This window comes from Pantherophis guttatus, chromosome 8 (genome assembly GCF_059756535.1).
Source record: "Pantherophis guttatus breed Tessera chromosome 8, ASM5975653v1, whole genome shotgun sequence".
In the NCBI taxonomy this organism is placed as follows: domain Eukaryota; kingdom Metazoa; phylum Chordata; class Lepidosauria; order Squamata; family Colubridae; genus Pantherophis; species Pantherophis guttatus.
The window spans coordinates 3,378,366-3,398,767 of NC_142070.1; the positions used below are offsets into that span (position 1 = coordinate 3,378,366).

The 20,402-nt window shown below is 44.5% G+C and overlaps 1 protein-coding gene across 2 annotated transcripts in view; it reads right to left on the bottom strand.

The window, feature by feature from the left end:
- ATRN (attractin) overlaps positions 1 to 17,728 on the bottom strand; it is a 211,724-nt gene extending 193,996 nt beyond the window's left edge. The window contains exon 1 of one of the 2 annotated variants that reach the window (XM_087874805.1): positions 17,105 to 17,714. In XM_087874805.1, coding sequence (XP_087730931.1) covers positions 17,105 to 17,352 — 248 coding nt within the window. In that variant the 5' untranslated portion in view covers positions 17,353 to 17,714. Of the gene's footprint in view, positions 1 to 17,104 lie in introns of both variants that reach the window. The other variant, XM_060687203.2, reaches the window with a different exon arrangement.
- Between the last annotated feature and the right edge of the window lie 2,674 nt (positions 17,729 to 20,402).

Sequence of the window (20,402 nt, forward strand, 5' to 3'; positions counted from 1 at the left end):
GGCTTTCGGGCCCCCCCCCCAAGCGGTGTTCTTTTTTTATACAAAGTCAGCTTATTGCCCCCACAATCCGGGTCCTCATTTTACCTACCTCGGAAGGATGGAAGGCTGAGTCAACCTTGAGCCTGGTGAGATTTGAACTCGCAGTAATTGCAGGCAGCTAAATACTACTTTAATAGTAGTTTAGTCCACTGCACCACCAGGCTCTTCATATTGACACACACCAACGGTCCTTATCAAATTTATTAAGTAACAAGAATAAACAAGACCGGCAAAGGCAGAGAATAGATGGGGGTGGGGCCAGTCAGAGGTGGCATTTGCCGGTTCTCCGAACTACTCAAAATTTCCGCTGCCGGTTCTCCAGAACCTGTCAGAACCTGCTGGATTTCACCCCTGGCTCCAGGGCTGACATCTACAACTTGGCAAAGCCACTCAATGGCCCCCCTCGCAACCCCGCAAAGGCCTCTCCGGGATCCAAATGACGACAACTCTGAACAGGCCAGCTGCGTCTTTGGTGAGCACAAAAGCTTTTGCTCTCCAAGTCCGGCTGAAGGATTGCAGCAGAGATGGCCTGGGCCGACCTCACTGCTAGTCCAGAAAAGAATGCAATCGTTCGGCAGTGACAGGACTCAACGTTTGCCAAAGGGCGGGGGGAATAATAATAACACATCTGTATTTCAATAGAGGAAAGAGAATATGTGCAGCTCGGGGTTGAACTGTGGGGTCTTTGGTGCTCTCTGAACTTGGGGGAGGGTTCTGCAGGCATTTCACGACCCAACTAGGTAACCTCATCAGTGCTAGAAGGGAGTGGGCTTTGCAGAGAGGAGGAGGAGGAGGAGGAGGAAGAGGAGGAGGAATAATGTGGGGTCCTTGGTGCTATTTTAACTATGGTTTTCCTGCAGACGTTTCATGACCCAACTAGATAATATCATCAGTGCTAGAAGGTAGTGGGCTTTGTGGGAGGAGGAGGAGGAGGACGAGGAGGACGAGGAGGAGGAGAAGGAGGTAGACTGTGGGGTCCTTAGTGCTCTTGGAGTTTGGTTGATTTCTTGCAGACGACTCATTGCCCAACTAGGCAACATCATCAGTGCTAAAAGGGAGTGAGGTTTGCAGAGGAGGAGGAGGATTGTGGGATCCTTGGTGCCGAGTTTGATTTCTTGCAGACCTCTCATTACCCAACTAGGTAACACCAGCAGTGCCAGAAGGGAGTGGGGTTTGCTCTCTTTCGACCTACAAGTGCTTGCCCTGTCAAGTGTTGCTGGGAATGTTCTCGCGGGCTCCTTGATTTGGCTGTTGTTTACTTCCCGATTGTGGTGCTAATCTTGTGGTGCTCTATCTTGGTGCTAATCTCCGCTTAGCTGGGTGTTGGTGGCATTTTGGTCTTTGTGTTTCCTCTTCCAGCTTTTGAATGGTATGTGGATCCAGGAAACCTCCCTCCCCCCCCCAGGGCAGAGAGCATCGAGGTCCGCACCCATCGGCCTTTGCCTCCTCCTCCTCCTTCAAGGAAAACTCTCTCCTTGTTGTTTGGCAACCTCCAAGGCGCTCAGCGTCTTGGGAACCTCGGGGGATCCCAACCGCGGGCACAAAACGGGCCCTGGGTGAGAGAGCGGAATCGAGACCGGCACTCAGGAAGTTCTGCGGTTGGGTATCGCCTGAGCCTCATCCACCACGGCTGGCACGAGGCATCTGCCAGCACTAGCACCAATTACAGATGTTACGCCAAAAAAAAAAAAAGATTTTCTGCCCAAAAGGACTCGAGCCCTCCAAAAAGGTCACATGTTGGAGGAAAAAAATTATGGAACGTCAAAAGGCCGCTCGCTTTCACGATTTGGAAAAGAGCCGCGGCAATTTCCCACTCTCTGTTTTTAAAAAAAGGAGCAAAGGGAAGCCATGTTTTTAATGGTTTCTTAGCTACATGATCAAATGCGCTTTAAATATCAGATGGCGCATAAGATTTGGGGGAGAAGGTTGGCTTCTTTCTTTCTCTTTTTCTTCTTTCTTCCCTTTCTCCTTCTTCTTAGTCTCCCTTCCTTCCTCTCCTCCTTCCTTCTTTCTTTCCCTTATATTTCTCTCCTTTTTCCTTCCCTTGTTCCTTCCCTTCCATCCTACCTCCTTTTCTTCTTCCTTTTTCTCCCTTCCCTCCTTTCCCTTTCTTTTCCTTCCTTCCTCCCCTTCTTTTTCTTTTTTCCTTCCTTCCTTCCTCTATCCTTCCCTTCCTCCCTCCTTTCCCTTTCTTTTTCTTTTTCTTTCCTTTCCTTCTTTCCTTCCTTCCTCTCACTCCCCCACTGTAACTGCATGCATTCATGCCCTTCCTTCCTTCCCTTTTCCTTTTTTCTTTCTTTCCTTCCTTCCTTCCATTCATCTCCTTTCCCTTCCTTTCTTTCTTTTCCTTCCTTCCTTTCTTTCTTTCCCTTCCTTCCCTTCCTCCCTCCTTTCTCTTCCTTTCTTTCTTTTCCTTCCTTTCTTTCTCCCTTTTTCCTTCCTTCTTTCTTTCCTTCCTTCCCCTCACTCCCCCAGTGTAACTGCATACGTTCATGCCCTTCCTTCCTTTCCCCTTTTTCCTTTTTCTTTCTTTCCTTCCTTCCTTCCATTCATCCCTCCTTCCTCGTCTTTCTTTCTCCCCTTTTTCTTTTCTTTCTTTCTTTCCCTTCCTTCCCTTCCTTTTTCCCAAAAAGCAATGCTATACAATTGTTTCTCACATGCTGGCAAAGGATTTAATAGATTGCAGTAACTTTTATCCTCTTTTGCCCTGATCTCCTAATAGCTGGAAGGAAAAGAAGGCCAGGAGTCAGTTTTGGGTCATTTCCCCCCCCTCCTCCTCCTCCTCCTCCTCCCCATCTAAAAGACGCAGCAGTAGTTTTCGAGCTTCCTCATTAAAAAAAATAATAATAAAATGGCTGCATGACAAACTTTAATGGGCCTTGCACAACTCACACAGACATCTACAAAGTTTTGCATGTTTGAATCATGTCTCAATTATTAGTAGCAGATGCTACAATTACTCTGCACTACTGAGCCTAGCTTTATTTTTTAAAAAAAAAATAAATAAATTTTACGTATAACACTCAACCTTTGCAAGGGGTGGGTAATGATCGTCTGCGACTGTTTCCATTAATTTAATGAAAGGGTGTTTTTTTTCCCCCTTCCCTTTTAAAAACCACATTAAAAGGGCACGTTGCTAAATCAAATTATTGGCCTCTGGCTCGCAGGTTCTCTTCCTCTGCAGAGAGAAAAGACACGCAGCTCGAGCGACATAGCAGGAGCTCTTCTTTATTTACTGGGAAATAAACCCTTGTCCAAAACCGGAGGGGTTTTAATCGCTTAAGTGTTGCTGGATTGCAGCCCGAAGGCATTGGGCCCAGATTTACAATGTGTGTTTTGTAAGCATCCCTGACACAGAAGTAACAAGCCCAGTCATCCAACATGTGACTCCACTTCTCTCCAGTCTCAAGTTGTCCTGAGATATGACGGACGGGCTAAATTAAAGCTTGGAAAAACGACAGGGGAAAGAAAAGGAGGATTCTCTTCATTCAAGAGACTTTTTTTTGTCACACGAAATGACGTATATAGAAGCACGAGAGGCTCAGTTCCTTTCTTAATACGTTTATCCATGTAGATAAATCAGTGTTGTTGTTGTTTTCAAAGTTGGCAACGTGAAGAAGTGTGGACTTCTCGAATTGTTCTAATTAAAGCCTCTAGTGATAAAATAAAGAGCCGTGGTGATAGCGGACAACCTGGCCTGGTGCCTTTTTGGATTAAAAAATTCTTTGTCGTTTCCCCATTTATCACCACTCTGGCTTCTTGTCTGCAGTAGATTGTTTTAAACATCTTTATAAATTTTCCCCCCAAATCCATATATTTTAATTGTTCTAATGTGAAGTCCCATTTAACGTTGTCGAATGCTTTTTGTGCGTCGATAAATATCAACGCCATCTGTTTTTCATTGTGGACTTCATAATATTCTATCGTATCCAAGATAATCCTAATGTTGTTCCTTATATGCCTTCTGGGCATATAGACTGTTCAAAGCTACAACTGCATCACAAAAAGCGACAAAAGATGACCGTTTCTCACATTTACGATCAAAATTCAGACGCTGGGCAACCGATTCCTATTCGTGACGGGTCGCAGCATCCCCGGGGTTCCAAAATCCCTTTTTGCGACCGTCCGACAAGCGGAGTCAAATGGGGAAAGCCAGGTTCACCTTTACAACCGCATTATTAACTTAACGACCGCGGCACTCCGCTTAGCCGCGGTGGCAAGAAAAAGTCGTAAAGCAGGATAAAGCTCACTTAACAACCGCATCGCTTAGCGGCTTAAAGTTTGGGCTCGGTTTTGGTCCGAGGTCAAAAAGACTTCCTGCATTTTAGGGAGTGAAGCTGGGCCTGTTTTCAGCAACCCTGGGTGTGCAACGCACACACGAAGAAATTGCACTGTCACAGCCAGCCTCTTGCCTTTTTTAAACCATCCCCTGTGAAGTTTTTTGCTGAGTTTTATCCCTACAACCGCAGCCAGTCTCCTCAAAATAGCTGAAACCTTTTTTCTTTAATTACCTTCCTAAGTGGATTGAACGGCAAACAAAATACAACCACAAGAACCAATTGATGTCTCGGCCGGTTCAGAAATATTTATTTCAGCTGGACGTGCGATAAAAGCAAGGAAATATCGGAGCAGGATTCACATCTTAACACAGAAAATTCTCGAATGATTAGAAAGAGAAAACCGGAGACTTTTCTTTGGGGGGAGAGGGGGGTTAATAATGGAAAAAGACTGGGGGGGGGCAAAAAAATGGGATGTTAAGTATGTTGACTAGGCACAGAAATGGAAGGACAATTTCGATCCCCAGCATGGACGAACGGCTGAAAAAATTGATGGGAGTTAGCAGAGACGGCTAAACGGTCTGCCTTGACCAAAGGAAAAAATGCAAATATTTTTATTTCTACTTGAAAACTGCTTCTGGACATTTGTGCTCGAGGTGGGGAAAAAAATGAAACTTTGACTTTGGGTTTTACCGATTTAGATAGATTTGTTGTTATAGAAATGGCTAGTTTTAAACTATTATGGAAAAGGTAAAAAGTTGAGGTGTGATGTCAAGGCCTTATTCTACTGCACCAAAGGGAGTCGGAAGTCAATGCCTTTTCTTTCTTTTTTCCCCCTTCTTTTCCACACTTCTCCCTTCCCTTTTTCCTTTCCCTATTTTTTCTATTTGATTTTGTATTTTCTTTGTACGCTACATTACAAACCAATAAACAAATTCTGATTTAGAAATATTTCAGGGCAAAGTGTGAATTTAGATCATCTTGCCAAGTTTTAAAAAAAAAAAAAAAAATTAGGAGGATTTTAAATTCTACCCATTTTTTCTGCTTAGGTGTGAGTCAGACTTCAGCAGCAGGCAAAATCCTTCTGCCATTGAGAGAACAATACAGGTAATCCTCGACTTACAACCATTTGTTCACCATCACCAATGAGCCCCAAATGTGTTGCTAAGTGAGACAGTTGTTGAGTTATGCCCCATTTTTAAACCTTCCTTGCCACAGTTGTTAACCGAATCACTGCATACGGTTAGTCATACGGTTCTTAAGTGAAAACCCTTGACTTTGCTTGTCAGAAGGTCGCAAAAAGTGATCGCCTGACCTCAGGGCACCGCGACCGTCATAAATATGAACGGGTTGCCAAGCAGATTCTGTATTTTGATCATGTGACCACAGGGATTCTGCGACAGTCATGTGAAAAAAATGGCTGTGTCACTTTTTTCAGTGCTGTTGCAATTCTGAACGGTCACTAAATGGAACAGCTGTAAGTTGAGGACTACCTGGATTTAAGTACGAAGAGACACAACACCTTCATCAATGTCATTGGCCACCACTCCTATTAAAGGCAGCGTTTCCCAATCTTGTTGGCTGGGAAATTATGCCAGTTGGGGGATGCTGGGAGTTAAACTCAATACACATGCTGGATAGGGAATTATGGGAGTTGAAATCCATAAAGAGTGGCCTGGGACTTCTGGGAATTGAAGTCCACATATCTTTAAAATTGCTAAGATTCAGAAATATTGCCCTAATTTGTATCCTTTTCATACTTGGATCCTAGCAGACCACAGGACTCCCAACAAATTCAAGTTTAAAAGGTTCAGCAGGACTTTCCATGTCATGCCAAGACACAATAAAATGATGTTATCTCTCTGAGAGTACAGATAAGGCACTTAACGTATCTCCTAAAACTTTCAGGAACATAATAATCTTCCGGAACACTGTTATCTTACATAATAAAACCAAAACAATCCAGGTGAAGCTTATCAGGACTCCAAGGAAACACCTGTAATCAAATATAGAATACTACCATCAAAACACCTACTCTGTTTCCCCGAAAATAGGACCCAACTGGAAAATAAGCCCTAGCATGATTTTTCAGGATGCTAGTAATACAAGCCCTACCCTAAAAATAAGCCCCAGTTAAGATCGTCAGCAGACGGAGGCGTTTAGTACTGTATTTCCCCCCCAAAATAAGACCTAACCGGAAAATAAGCCCTAATGCGTTTTTTGGGGCAAAAATTAATATAAGACCCAGTCTTATTTTGGGGGAAACACGGTTATTTATTAATCATTAGTACAGATAGTCCTCAACTTACAACAGTTCACTTGGTGATCATTCAAAGTTATGACGGCACTGGGAAAAAGTGACTTATGAACTTAAGACAGTTGCAGCATTCCCACAGTCACGTGATCAAAATTTGGGCGCTTGGCAACTGACTCACATTTATGACGGTTGCAATGTCCCGGAGTCAAGTGATCACTATTTGTGACCCTCTGACAAGCAAAATCAATGGGGGAAGCCAGATTCACTTAACAAGCATGTTACTAACTTAAGAACTGCAGTGATTCGCTTAACAACCGTGGCAAGAAAGGTCATCAAATGGGGCAAAACTCACTTAACCAGTGTCTCGCTTAGCAACAGAAATGTTGGACCGTAAGTCAAGAACTATTGGTATTGGTCATGAAGTTAGAAATCTCCCTCCCGTTCTACCAACGTTAACCTTCATTCTTGTAAGGTTGCCATCAAACTAAAATTACTTCCAAAACCAAAGTCAACTCACCAAGAGCCAAAACAGAATAACAGAATAGAATAACAGAGTTGGAAGGTCCTTAGAGGTCTTCTAGTCCAATCCAACAGTGGCATTCACTTACCTTCGCTATCGCTTCGCAAATGTGAGCGTGCTCAGGGCCTTCTGTGCATGCGTAGAGCGTCAAAAACGGGATGTGATTACATCTGGGCGGGTGGGCGGAGCCTCCCGCCACCGCTACCGGTTCGCACAAACATGGTAGAACCGGCTGAATACCACCACTGGTTCAACCCCTGTTCAGGCAGGAAACCCTGTACCACTGATGGCTAACCTTTTTGCCATCACTTGCCAAAAGCTGGGGGAGTGCGGAGTGGTCGCACGCATGCATGCCCACACCCATAATTCTACGCGCCCTGCTCCCCCCCCCCACGCATGCATCCCATGCTCCCTCCGCTTTTGGCATGTGATGGCACGGTGGGCCTGGTAGGCCTGTTTTTTTGCCCTCCCCAGACTCCAGAGGCTTTCTAGGAGCCTGGGGAGGGCAAAAACAGCCTTCCCCACCTCCCCGGAGGTCCTCCGGAGGCCGGAAACAGCCCGTTTGCCAACTTCCATTGGGCCCAGAAGGTCCAAAAATCAGCTGGCCAGCCTGCGCATGAGTGCTGGAGCTGAGTTGCCATATTAGTGGCAACACTCGCGTGCCCACCAATATGGCTCTGTGTGCAACCTATGACACGCGTGCCATAGGTTCACCATCACAGCCCTATATCATTTCAGACAAATAGATGTCCAATCTCTTCTTGAAAACCTCCAATGAACGGACCACCCACAGCTTCTGGTGGCAAGCTGTTCCACTGATTAATTGTCCTAATGTCAGGAAGTTTCTCCTTAGTTTCAAGTTGCTTCTCTCCTTGACTGGTTTCCATCTGTTGTTTCTTGTCCTGCCTTTTGGTGCTTTAGAAAATAAGTTGACCCCCTCTTCTTTGGGGCAGCCCCTCAAATATTGGAGTACGACTATCATCTCATTCCTAGTTCTTCTTTTCATTAAACTAGACATACCTAATTCCAAGAAACGTTCGGTAGATCTTTTAGCCTCCAGTCCACTAATCATCTTTGTTGTTTTTCTTTTTATTCTTTCTAGAATCTCAACCTCTTTTGGAAATCACTCTGAGTCAGCTGCCACTAAGCCTAGCAATTAACTATTGCAAAATCACTTGTCTCTTCTATGCCTACACAGTGAATGACAGTTTGGGAATCTAATGTTTACCTGCATGTATATAATGCACGTCCAAATAAGCAGTCCTACAAATGCCAATGATCCTGAACCCTAAAGATTTTTTTTAATCCCCTTCTTCCTTTGAAAAAGGAAAGACAAAGGCACCAACTTCTGACTCTCTTTAGCACCGTAGAAGATGACCTTAGAACCACAGCTTTTTGTTTTTACCCAACAGTATGTACAAGCCATTTCTATAATAAAAACAAAATCAAAGTTTTGTGGTTTTTTTCCCGTTGCAAGCACAAATTCCGGAAGCAATTTCAGAGGAGAAACAAAGTTAGATATATTATCTTCTCTGGATATAAGAATCCATTTGACCACCTCTGCTGTGAGTAGTAATATATGCTTCTGTTAACTCATTAATCTTTATCATAATTGATATTAAGAAAATCCTCCATTTTATTTCATACTTTTTTGACCAAAGGGGAGAAAAAACTTTTTAAAAGTTTTGATATTTAAAAGTACTCAAGTAATATATAGGTAAGGTAAAGGTTCCTCTCGCACGTATGTGTCAGTCGTTCCCGACTCTCGGGGGCGGTGCTCATCTCCGTTTCAAAGCCAAAGAGCCAGCGCTGTCCGAAGACGTCTCCGTGGTCATGTGGCTGGCATGACTCAACACCAAAGGCGCACGGAACGCTGTTCCCGTCCCACCAAAGGTGGTCCCTATTTTTCTACTTGCATTTTTTACCTGCTTTTGAACTGCTAGGTTGGCAGAAGCTGGGACATGTCACGGGAGCTCACCCCGTTCCGCGGCACTAGGGACTCGAACTGCCAAACTGCCAAACTTTCAATCGACAAGCTCAGCGTCTTAGCCACTGAGCCACCATGTCTCTTCAAGTGTTATATATAAAGGAGGGGAAATAACCCTTCGTTTTAAACCCAGAGTCTATTCCTTCATGCTGGAGAGAAAAATTTTTTTTAAAAAAACAAAATAGTCTGGCCAGACAGTCCATAGACCTCTGCAGCTTCACCTGGAATGCACCCATAAAAGTCCAGACAAAGGGAAGACAATAGTGGTTTTTCTTTCGTGGCAGAACAATGAGACTTTGAGACGAAAGAATAAATAAGAATTGTGCCAATCTGCCAATTGGACTCCACAGCCCCAAAATGATGCTGGCTTTTAACTCCACGATTCTGCAGCCAACTTCGGAATGAAGGTTTAAGTAGGCCATAAGGAAGCAGCTTGTCCTGCCAACGTTTTTCCCCTTTGCAAAAACAACCTGCTTAACTAACTCAGAGAGGATTAAATTTAAGATCCAGCCAGACGGGTTTTCAAGCTCAAAGTGTCTCAAGCATCATACACACAGAGATGGCTTTTTCGAAAGGCAACCGGACGTCCTTGGGTTTTCCCTTGAAGACGTTTCGCTTCTCGCCCAGGAAGCTTCATTGGTTCATCGGCCAGAACCGATGAAGATTCCTGGATGAGAAGTGAAACGTCTTCAAGGAAAAAACCCAAGGAAGTCTGGTTGCCTTTCGAAAAAGCAACTTTTGGGACCACTGTGATCTGGATGACGGAGAATCTCCACAGACATCACACAGAGACTTTCAGTCAAGGGCCGTGACACTGAAGAGGTTCCTGTACAGAGAGAGGGAAAGGTTTCTGGAGAGCAAAAAAAAAAGGGAAGAAAACCATGCGCCCTTTGGAAATGTAACATCATTAAATTTAGAGGTGGGGGGGGGAGACTGCAAAAAGGAGATGCTTGCAAAACTGAACCATTTCATTTGCACCACTCCGTGGGGAGTATTTTGCATTAATCAGAACAGTCATAATTATTTTTATTACTGGGCAGATATATATAATACCTTTTTCAAAAAGATATGTAGGATAATATAATTTAGGAAATTGCCCTTCCCTTTTCTTGCAGACCTTTCATAACCAAAACAGTTTAGTTTATTTAGTTTAGTTTATTTGATTTGTATACCGCCCTACTCCCAAAGGACTCAGGGCGGTGAACAGCCAACAATAAAATACATAAATACACAAAATTTAAAAACCCGATAAAATCAAATTAAATTATTTGGCCCAGACAAATTAAAATACCCCAATAATTTAAAAACAGATTAAAATTTACATATTTAAAAAGGGAAGAGATTAGGCCAAGCCCAAAACAGGTATCATCTTCAGTGCTAGGAGGGCAGGGAGGAGGACGAGGACTATGGAGTCCATGATGCTCTCTGAGCTTGACTTCTTTGCAGATGTTTCATGACCCAACTAGGGAACATAATCAGTGCTAGAAGGGAATGGGGTTTGCAGAGGGGGGGGGAGAAGGAGGTGGTGGTGGTATGGAGTCAGCGATGCTCTCTGAGCTTGGCTGTTTTCTTGCAGATGTTTCATGACCCAACTAGGTAACATCATCAGTGCTAGGTGGGAGGGAGGACCTGCAGAGTTTAACACCAAGATTAACACTTGATCAGTAGCCCAGTCAAGGAACTGCCAGATCAGACAAATAAACTAAAGTGCAAGGGTTGCTCCCTGTTCATATACATGCAAACCCCCCTCTCTTCTAGCACTGGTGATATTACCTAGTTTGGTTAATGAAACGTCTGCAAGAAAACAAGTAAGTTCAGAGAGCACCAAGGACCTTCCATTTCAACCCTGAAATTCACCTTTATTGAAGCCACACTCTAGAATCTCCCAGAAAATATTTATTAGGTTAGTAGGTTAAAGCTTTAGTATGGCAAGATTCTGTCTACTAGGTGTTGTAAGCAAAGAAAGGACTGGACTCAGCTGCATCTCGCTGTGTCTTTAGGCTTGGGACTGAGGCTATCTGCCACTTCTTCTCACTCACATACACAATCAAAAAGCAGAAAATAAAATGTATGGGAAAAGTTAAGCATGCATGCACATCCATCGGGCGCCTGGGGTTTACAATATTTACTCAATTTCGGAAGGCATTTTTAAACAATAAGGAAGTAAACGCCGCAATCAAGTGGACTGGACAGCTGTAACAAATGTAAACAATACAACAACAAACTTTCCAAACTTCCCTACCCATTTGAAAAGCAGAAACAAATGTTGAAACACGAACTAAAACAAAAAAACAAAAAAAAAACAGTATAACTATAATTATAAAAGTTTTAAAAGTTATAAAAGTTATAAAAGTACTTTTATAATTATAAAAGTAAATGTTGTCAAAGCTGGGCCTCTCTTACAAGTGGCAAAACAAAAGAAATCAAAGAGCAATATAACTGCATTAATCGGATATTAACAAGACAATAAAACAGATCTGGGTGGCCTGGAAATCTTTCTCGATGGGGGAGTTGTTCACGGCAACTTTCTACAAACTAAAATGTGGGTTAATGTTTCAGGAATCCCTTCACCGCAGGAGCAAAGTCTGTTTGGATGGGATGGCTCCATAAACAGATGCCTCTCAAAAACAGCTGGAAAATTAAAACTTGCCAAAGTGAGCGCTCTTGTGAATTTGGGAACAATTGTTCACTCGTATCTTTTCACTTTTAAAATATGATTGGGTTTGACATGTTTATGGTTTTATCTTTTTTTTCCCCGTTAAACACTGCCCAGGGTCAAATCTTGTGAGATGGGCAGCCATATAAATTAGATGGGGTGGGTGGATAGAGATTGAGATACAGAGATATCAAACTGGATGGATGGATGGATGGTAGGGAGAGGGAGAGAGAGAGAGAGAGAGAGAGAGAGAGAGAGAGAGAGAGAGAGAGAGATAGACAGATATAGAGAGAGCTGGATGGATGAGAGAGAGAGAGAGAGAGAGAGAGAGAGAGAGAGAGAGATGGATGGATGGATGGATGGATGGATGGATGGATGGATGGATGGATGGATGGATGATAAGAGATAGGTAGGTAGGTAGGTAGAGTTAGATAGATAAATGGAGTCCTCAACTAAGAATTATTTGTTCAGTGACTGTTCGAAGTTACAGCAGCCCTGAAAAAAGTGACTTGCTTCCGGTACTCACACTTACGACCGTCGCAGCATCCCCATGGTCCCATGATTAACATCCCAGCACTTGGCAACTCACATATATTTATGACAGTTGCAATGATTCACTTAACTGTGGCAAAAAAAAAAAAAAAAAGGTCGTAGAATGGGGGAAACTCCCTTTACCAATGTCTCACTTAGCAACATAAATTTGGGACTCAATTGTGGTCGTAACGCGAGGACTACCTACCTGTAATCCAACCATTCTGATGAAGCCACGGCTGATCCCTGGAATCACCTCCCTCTCAGCATCCATCCTTGCAAAACCGACTTTCGGCCTGCAAGGCCTGGAATGTTCCTTTTTCAGGCTGCGATGAGAACCCTATCATTTTCCTTCGCCCTCCTAGTGTTTATCTCCAAAGTAAATGCCACGCGCTTGTTGACTCACCCTGAGTTTTAACCAAGCCAAGAAAATGATGCCCGCTGGATTATTCATCCCCATCCTTCGCCTCAACTCATCTGCCACCACTCCGACAGAGGCAAGGGTGTGAGATCTTCCCCCTGTCATCACCAGCTTAGACTATTATTTTTTTCATTTATTTATTTGTAGGCCTTTTATTATTTTTACGAATAAACCAAGGCGTGGAATGACACATCTCTCTCCTCCTATTTCCTCCACAACAACCCTGTGAATGGGTTGGTTTGAGGGAGGAGGACTGGCCCAATGTCACCCAGCCGGTTTTCGTGCCTAAGACGGGCACTAGAACTCCCAGTCTCCTGGTGATTGGCCCAGTCACTCAGCTGGCTCTCGTGGCTAAAGCGGGACTAGAACTCCCAGTCTCCTGGTGACTGGCCCAAAGTCACCCACCCATCTTTCATGCCTAAGGTGGGACTAGAATTCACAGTCTCCTGGTGATTGGCCCAGTCACCCAGCTTTCTTGCAGAGCTAAGGCAGGACTAGAACTCACCTTGCTGGCTGGGGAATTCTGGGAACTGAAGTCCACAAGTCATAAAGTTGCCAAGTTTAGAGAACCCAGAAAAGCTACCAGCAAAGAGACTTCCAGAAAACTTTCACGTAACACAGAATCAAAAGCCATTCGCCTGATTTTCATTTGTCACCTTGCACATCCTTCACAAAGAGCTCACCTGTACGCCCCTTCCCATCAATTGCCCCTTCTAGTCTCCCTCACCTCACTGAGCCACTCAAACGTTCTGCGAAGCTGAAGGCCTAAAACTCATGGAGGAGGTGCTGCCCAGCCTTCCATCATCCAGCAGCTACAGGTGGGTCCTCAATTTACGACCATAATTGAGCCCACCATTTCTGTTGTTAAGCAAAACATTTACGTGAATTTTGTCTCCTTTTATGACCTTTCTTGCCACAGGGGTTAAGTAAATCACTGCAGTTGTAAAGTCAGTAACACGGTTAAGTGAATCTGGCATCCCCCATTGGCACTGCTGATCAGAAGGTCGCAAAAGGAGATCGCATGGCACTGGGACCGTCATAAATATGAGTCAGTGGCCAAACGGTCCGAATTTTGATGACGTGATCCTGAGGATGCTGCAACGGTCATAAGTGTGAAAAATGGACCTAAATCGGGTTTTTTCAATGCCGTTGTAACTTTAACTAAAGGAACTGTTGTAAGTCAATCCCAATTTCACCTCTTGAACACTGGCCCAGACTGAGGTGCCTTTTTTTTATTATTATTATTATTTTTAAAGACTGCAGTCTGGGCAAGAAGTGCTTTTTGGCAGCCTCTCAACATGTAATCCCAGATCTTCTGGGAGACCAGCCACACAGTAATGTAGCCTAATGAATAGGGGTGCCAACCTCTCTGAGGTTCTTCTTCCAAGCCTCATGTAGTCGGGGGAATGAATTATACGGTACGAGCCACCCTGTCCTGGGCATCTCAGTTGGTCTGGCTGAGGTTGAAGTTGTAAGAATTACTTAGGCAAGGCGAGTGGCATGATGCGTTTGGCCCACTGCCCTCCGTCAATGGCCTTATCCAGAGGTTTTTGCAATGCAGGTAATCAATAAAGGAGAATATTTGTAGCTCGGGGTTGAAATCAGGGGTCCTTGATGTCCTCTGAGCTTGCTTGTTTTCTTGCAGACGTTTCATTACCAAACTAGGTAACATCATCAGTGCTAGTAAAGAGTCTGGTGCAGAGTGCAGAGTTAGTGACAGCAAACTGCACTCATTAGCATGATGATGTTACCTAGTTTGGGTAATGAAACATCTGCATGAAAAAAAGCTCAGAAAGCACCAAGCAGTTCATTTAGTGACCATTCAAAGTTCCAACAGCACTGAAAAAAAATGACTTAGTACAGTTTTTCATGCTTACAACCATTGCAGCATCCCTGTGATCATAATCAAAATCCAGATGTTTGGCACTTGGCATGTATTTATGACTGTTGCAGGATCCCGGGGTCAAATGATCCCTTTTGCAACCGTCTTACAAGAGAAGTCAATGGGGAAGCCAGATTCACTTAACAACCGTGTTACCAACTTAATAACTGCAGCGATTCAGCCACTGTGGCGAGAAAAGTCGTAAAATGGGGAAATTTTCACTTAAAATCTTTCACTTAGCAACAGAAATGTTGGGCTCAAATGTGGTCGTTAAGTCGTGGACTCTCTGTACAGAATTGACCCCTTTAAAGGGAAGATTGAAATTATCCAGATATCCAAGACGGGAAAGAGAATTAGGAGGGACAAGATCCGGTCATCCTTTGCCCAATCCTGGTCTTTTGTCATTATTGGAAAGTCAAGCGTTGCCTTTCTGCAGCATATACATTGGGTAAGAGCTACCCCCAACCTATCATTCTGTAAGAGCCTAAAGCAGAGGTCTTCAAACTTGGCAGCTTTAAGACTTGTGGATTTCAAGTCCCAGAATTCTCCAGCCAGCATAGGTATGCTGGCTGGAGAATTCTGGGACTTGAAGTCCACAAGTCTTAAAGCTGCCAAGTTTGAGGATCCCTGGCCTAAAGACTCGGTTCTGCAAACTGGCCTGGAGACCCCAATGCGAGGTTTGACTCTGGAGCTGGCTGCTAGATAGACAGCAGACTCTATTCTATTATTTTACTTTCGCTTTGTTCCAATTTCCTTTTTCTTTGTTTTTTTATGTTTGTGAACTGCTTAGAATAGGTCGATGGTGAGAGATAGATGGCAAATAAATATAAGAACTCGAGAGATAGACGGAAATGCCAAATCCAGTCTGAACATCTGGCTGACGATGCGCAGAACCATAATTATAAAACCTCTAGCACCATCAAACATCCAGATCTACCTACCCCAGGTCCTTGGTAAAGACTCACTAGGTAAGACAAAAATGCCAAATCCAGCCTGAATTTCTGGCTGACTGTGAGATGATCAATAACAATAACAACAGTAATAATATACAGACATTACCTTAACAGCTCCTAGGTCCTTGTTTAGGACTTGAACTGTTAAGTTTTTACCAGTCCCAGACTGTGAATCAAATAGATTAAATAATAACAACAACATCAATGACATTAAATAATAACAACTCCGTATTTAGACAAAAATGTCAAACCTAATCTGAACATCTTGCTGCCTGTGCAATGATTAATAATGATAATGATAATCATCATCATCATATACAGACGTTACCTCAACAGCTTTTTGGTCCTAGTTTAGGACTTGAACTGTTAAGTTTGTACCAGTCCCAGACTGTGAATCAAATTCAAGATTAAATAATAACAATAATACCAGGTCCTTCCAAAGGACTCGAAAAATGCCAAGCCCAGCCTGAAATAATAATAATAATAATAATAATAATAATAATAATAATAATAATAATAATAATAATAATAATAATAATAATAATAATAATATCATCATCATTGTACATTTTAAGAAGGCCGATACCTAGGACGCTGGCAACAACCCGATCAACCATTAGCACCAGTCAATAGTATTTGTGACATGTTTTTAAACCTTCAGTTGACTGAGTTTCATGTTTAATGAATAAAGTAAATAATAATAATAATAATAACAATAAATCGTATAGTTTAAGAAGATACTTGATTGATACCTAGGACACTGGCAGCAACTTGTATCAACCATTAGCGCCAATCAATGGTATTTGTGATGCGTTTTTGAATGTTCAGTTGACTTGAGTTTCATGTTTAATGAATATAATATATAATAATAGTAATAATAGTAATTAATAATTGCAATAATAATAATAATACTCCTCGAGCTGCTGAGCTATTAACCAGCCTCAAAGGCTGTGAATCTCACCAAAGATTAACCAATAATAATAATATACACAAAGCAAAGAGTGACATTTTCAGCATGGAGAGGGAGAATGTTTTTAAAGATCGATTATTATTATTATTATTATTTACTTTATTCAGTTGTCTGAGTTTCATGCTTAATGAATAAAGTATATAAAATAATGAATATTATTATTCAGTTGTCTTGAGTTTCATGTTTAATGGATAAAGTATATAATAATAATAATAATAATAATAATAATAATAATAATAATAATAATAATAATAATAATAATAATAATAATAATAATAATAATAATAATAATAATAATAATGGCATTCCCTCCCTCCTACCCCGGCTGAGCTGAGTGGGTGTTTTGGTGCTTCTCCTCCTGAACATCTGAAGGAGGCAAAACCAGCCAGTTCCAAAAGATGGGGGGCCAATGGCGGCTTGGGGACCCCGTACCCCAAAAAGAAGGAGTGGGGGGGGCAATGGAGTCTGGAGGGGGGAGGGGAAGCAGCCTCTCTCCCAGGAGGGAGGAATGGGGGGGGGAAGGGCTGGCAACCCCCAAGTCCCACTCTCTCGCCCTAACCCCACCCCTCCCCCACCCACCCCACCCCCCACAAGGCGGCCTCCTCACCCACCGGAAGCGCCCCCCGCAGTGCTGGCACTGGTCGCCCACCCAGCCGGGCTGGCACTCGCACTGGCCGGTGCTGGGTTGGCAGCGTCCTCCGTTGGCGCAGGGCTTCTCGCACGCCTTGCCGTCCGCCGAGGCCGACTCCGCGCCCCACGCCGCCAGCAGGGGCACCAGCAGCAGCAGCAGCCGCCACGGCAAAGCCGGCAGGCCCGACGACGCCCCCCGACGACGCCCCCGCCGGTCCCACCGCTCCATGGCCGGAGCCCGCCGGGCGGCCGAAGGTCGCTCTTCGGATAAAGACGACGGCGAGGAGGAGGAGGAGGAGGAGGACCGGCCGCTTTTTTTTTTTTTTCCCCCCTCACGGCTCACCCGCCGCCTTCAGTCACCGGACCCTCCTGAGGAAAAAGCGACCCGGAGCCGCCGCGCCGCCATCACGCACGCGCGTCCCCTCCCAATGACGTCACGCGTCCCTGGACGAGCGCCCCAAAGGGCGGCGAACGAGCGTCCGTTGGTTTGCGTCGGCACGGAGAGGGCTAGAGCGGCGCCGGCCGCTCTGACCGCGACAGAAAGGCCATGGAGAGGAAGGAGGAGTGTCGGTCTCCCGGCAACGGGCTAAAACGGGGGGCGGGGCGGGGGAGAAGGGGCGGGGCCTCTCTGCCCTCTGGCTTCGCCCACCAGCAGGTGGAAATCCAACTGGTGGATGCAGGATGACAGTTATTCCTCGATTTAGGACCACAATTGAGGCCGAGATTTATGTTGCAAAGTCAAAACGTTTACTAAGGGGGGTTTTGCTCCCGTTTTACGACAGTTGTTAAGTTGCAGTTCTTAAGCAAGTCACATGGTCGTTAACTGAATCCGGCTTCCCTTTTGACTTTGCTTGTCAGAAGGTCACAAAAGGGGATCACGTCACACACACACACACACACATACACACACACACACACAGGGACAGTGCGACGGTCATAAATACGAGCCGGTTGCCGAGCGTCTGAATTTGGATCATGTGACCACGGGGGAGGCTGCAACGGTGTGGAAAACATAACATAACTCACCTGAACGGCCACTAAACGGACTGTTGTAAGTCGAGGACTACCTGTACTAATGATTCAGTTCCAACTCTACAGATGGTTTGGAGCACCCCGTGGCCTATCACTTACTTCTGGTTTTCGGCAAAAGCGCCCCCATTGAGAACCGTGCATTCACTTAACGACTGTCACCAAAAAAAAGATTGCAAAACAGAGAACAGTTACAAGACATGGCCATAATGGATAGGCTCCATTATGGCCGTATATCGAGGATTCCCTGTATCACATGAACTATTGTGCCAGAACTCTCATGATTATAAAGTATAATAATAAGAGGACAAGATGTCCTGTAGCCAGATGGCCTACATAGGTGTTTACACAATTTTAATTATAATTCTTTTTTCAAGGCAAATTCCTTCCTGCTCCATAGCATTGAGCCGTATCAAATCGCAGATGATTGAGGCATCAATCTTCTATAAAACGCCAAGAGGGACGTGGGATACAAATGTGTGAAGTAGCTCAAAAGTGTCTGCAGTGGAAGATAATTATGCAAAGTTTCTGCAAAACATTCAGTGACATTCAGGTACAAAACTTAGTAGCCATACTAAGAGCCCATAGACTTATATACCGCTTCATAGTACTTTTACAGCTCTTTCTACGCAGTTTATAGAGTCAGCCTCTTGCCCCCAACAATATAGTTCGCGTTTTACCGACCTTGGAAGGATGGAGCCTTGGTGGCGCAGCGGACTGCTGTTAAAGTAGCACTTAGCTGCCAGCTGCCTGCAATTACTGCGAGTTCAATTCTCACCAGGCTCAAGGTTGAAGCCTATTGCTTAATGCATTGTAAGCCGCCCTGAATCTCCGGAGAAGGGTGGCATATAAATCGAACTAATAAATAAATAAATAAATAGAAACCTTGCGCCGGTCAGGATCGAACTGCTGGCAGTCGGCAGAATTAGCCTGCAATATTGCATTCTAACCACTGAGCCACCAGGTAGGAGAACAAGAAAGGGAATTAAGAGAGGAAGGAAGGAAGGAAAGGAAAAGAAAGGGAAGGGAAGGAAGGAAGGAAGGAAGGAAGAGCAAAAGCACTTATATACTGCTTCATAGCCCTCTCTTAAGTGGTTTCCAGTCAGTCTATGGCCCCCAAAAATCTGGGTCCTCGTTTTACCAACCTTGGAAGGCTGAGTCCACCTTGAGCCAGTCAGGATCGAACTGTTGGCAGTTGGCAGAATTAGCCTGCAATATTGCATTCTAACCACTGCACCCCAGGAAGGAGAATGAAGGGAAGAGAGGAAGGAAAGGAAGGGGTAGACTGCTTCACAGCCCTCTCTAAGCGGTTTCCAGTCAGCATCTTGCCCCTAACAATCTGGGTTCTCACTTTACCAATCTCAGAAGGCTGGAAGTTCTGAATCCACCTTGAGTAGAGTCTCTGACTAGAAGCAATCAAAGGAAACACAGCTTCTACCTAGGTGTTCTGTCCCCGTCCCACACACGCACCCCCACAGACGGCCCAGAGTTAATAAGCCACACGACAAAACTCTTTGAAGATAAAGCTGGCAGCAACCCAGTGGCTAGCTGACAATTCAGATTTTACTCACACAAAACAAAGATTAGACTGCAAGCATTCCGATAAAGCAGGCAAAGTTTCAGTAATACAAGGATTAGTCCAAATGCAGTCCGACAAGGCAGGCAGAAGTCCAGTAACGCAGAGATCATGGATTATTTCTAGTTTTTGCTTGTCACAAACTGAACCGGTCACCACACCCACATTTATACCCTGTGGGGTGTGGTCCAGTGACTCAGCTAATCTCTGGCACGCCTTCCCCTCTGCTGCGCATGCTTCTCCCTGCGCCGCGGTCAAGGATCCAGCCAGCACTTATCTCCTTCGTCGCTGTCCACCTGTGGCTGCGGGGACGTGCTTGGCTCTGGGCCTATCGTTTGGCCTTCGGTGTCCTCCGGAGGCATTGCCAGAGAGGAGGGTCCTGGAGAGGGAGGCCTTGCCAACTCCTCTCCCTCACTCTCAGAGTCTGCATCTGTCGATAGCCCAAGCTCAGGCAACGGAGCCACCACACTAGGCAACTTTAAGCTAATATGCTGATTTCCAGAATTGGAGCCCGGCTGGCTGGGGAATTCGGTGGGTTGAAGCCTACCCATTTTAAAATTGCTCCAATGGAGAAGCACCGTTATAGAATGCCTGTAGTAATGGAAAACCAGCATCTCAGAACATCTGACCGTTGCTTTGTTTAACAATTGCTGCACTGTCACTCAGTCCTTAGG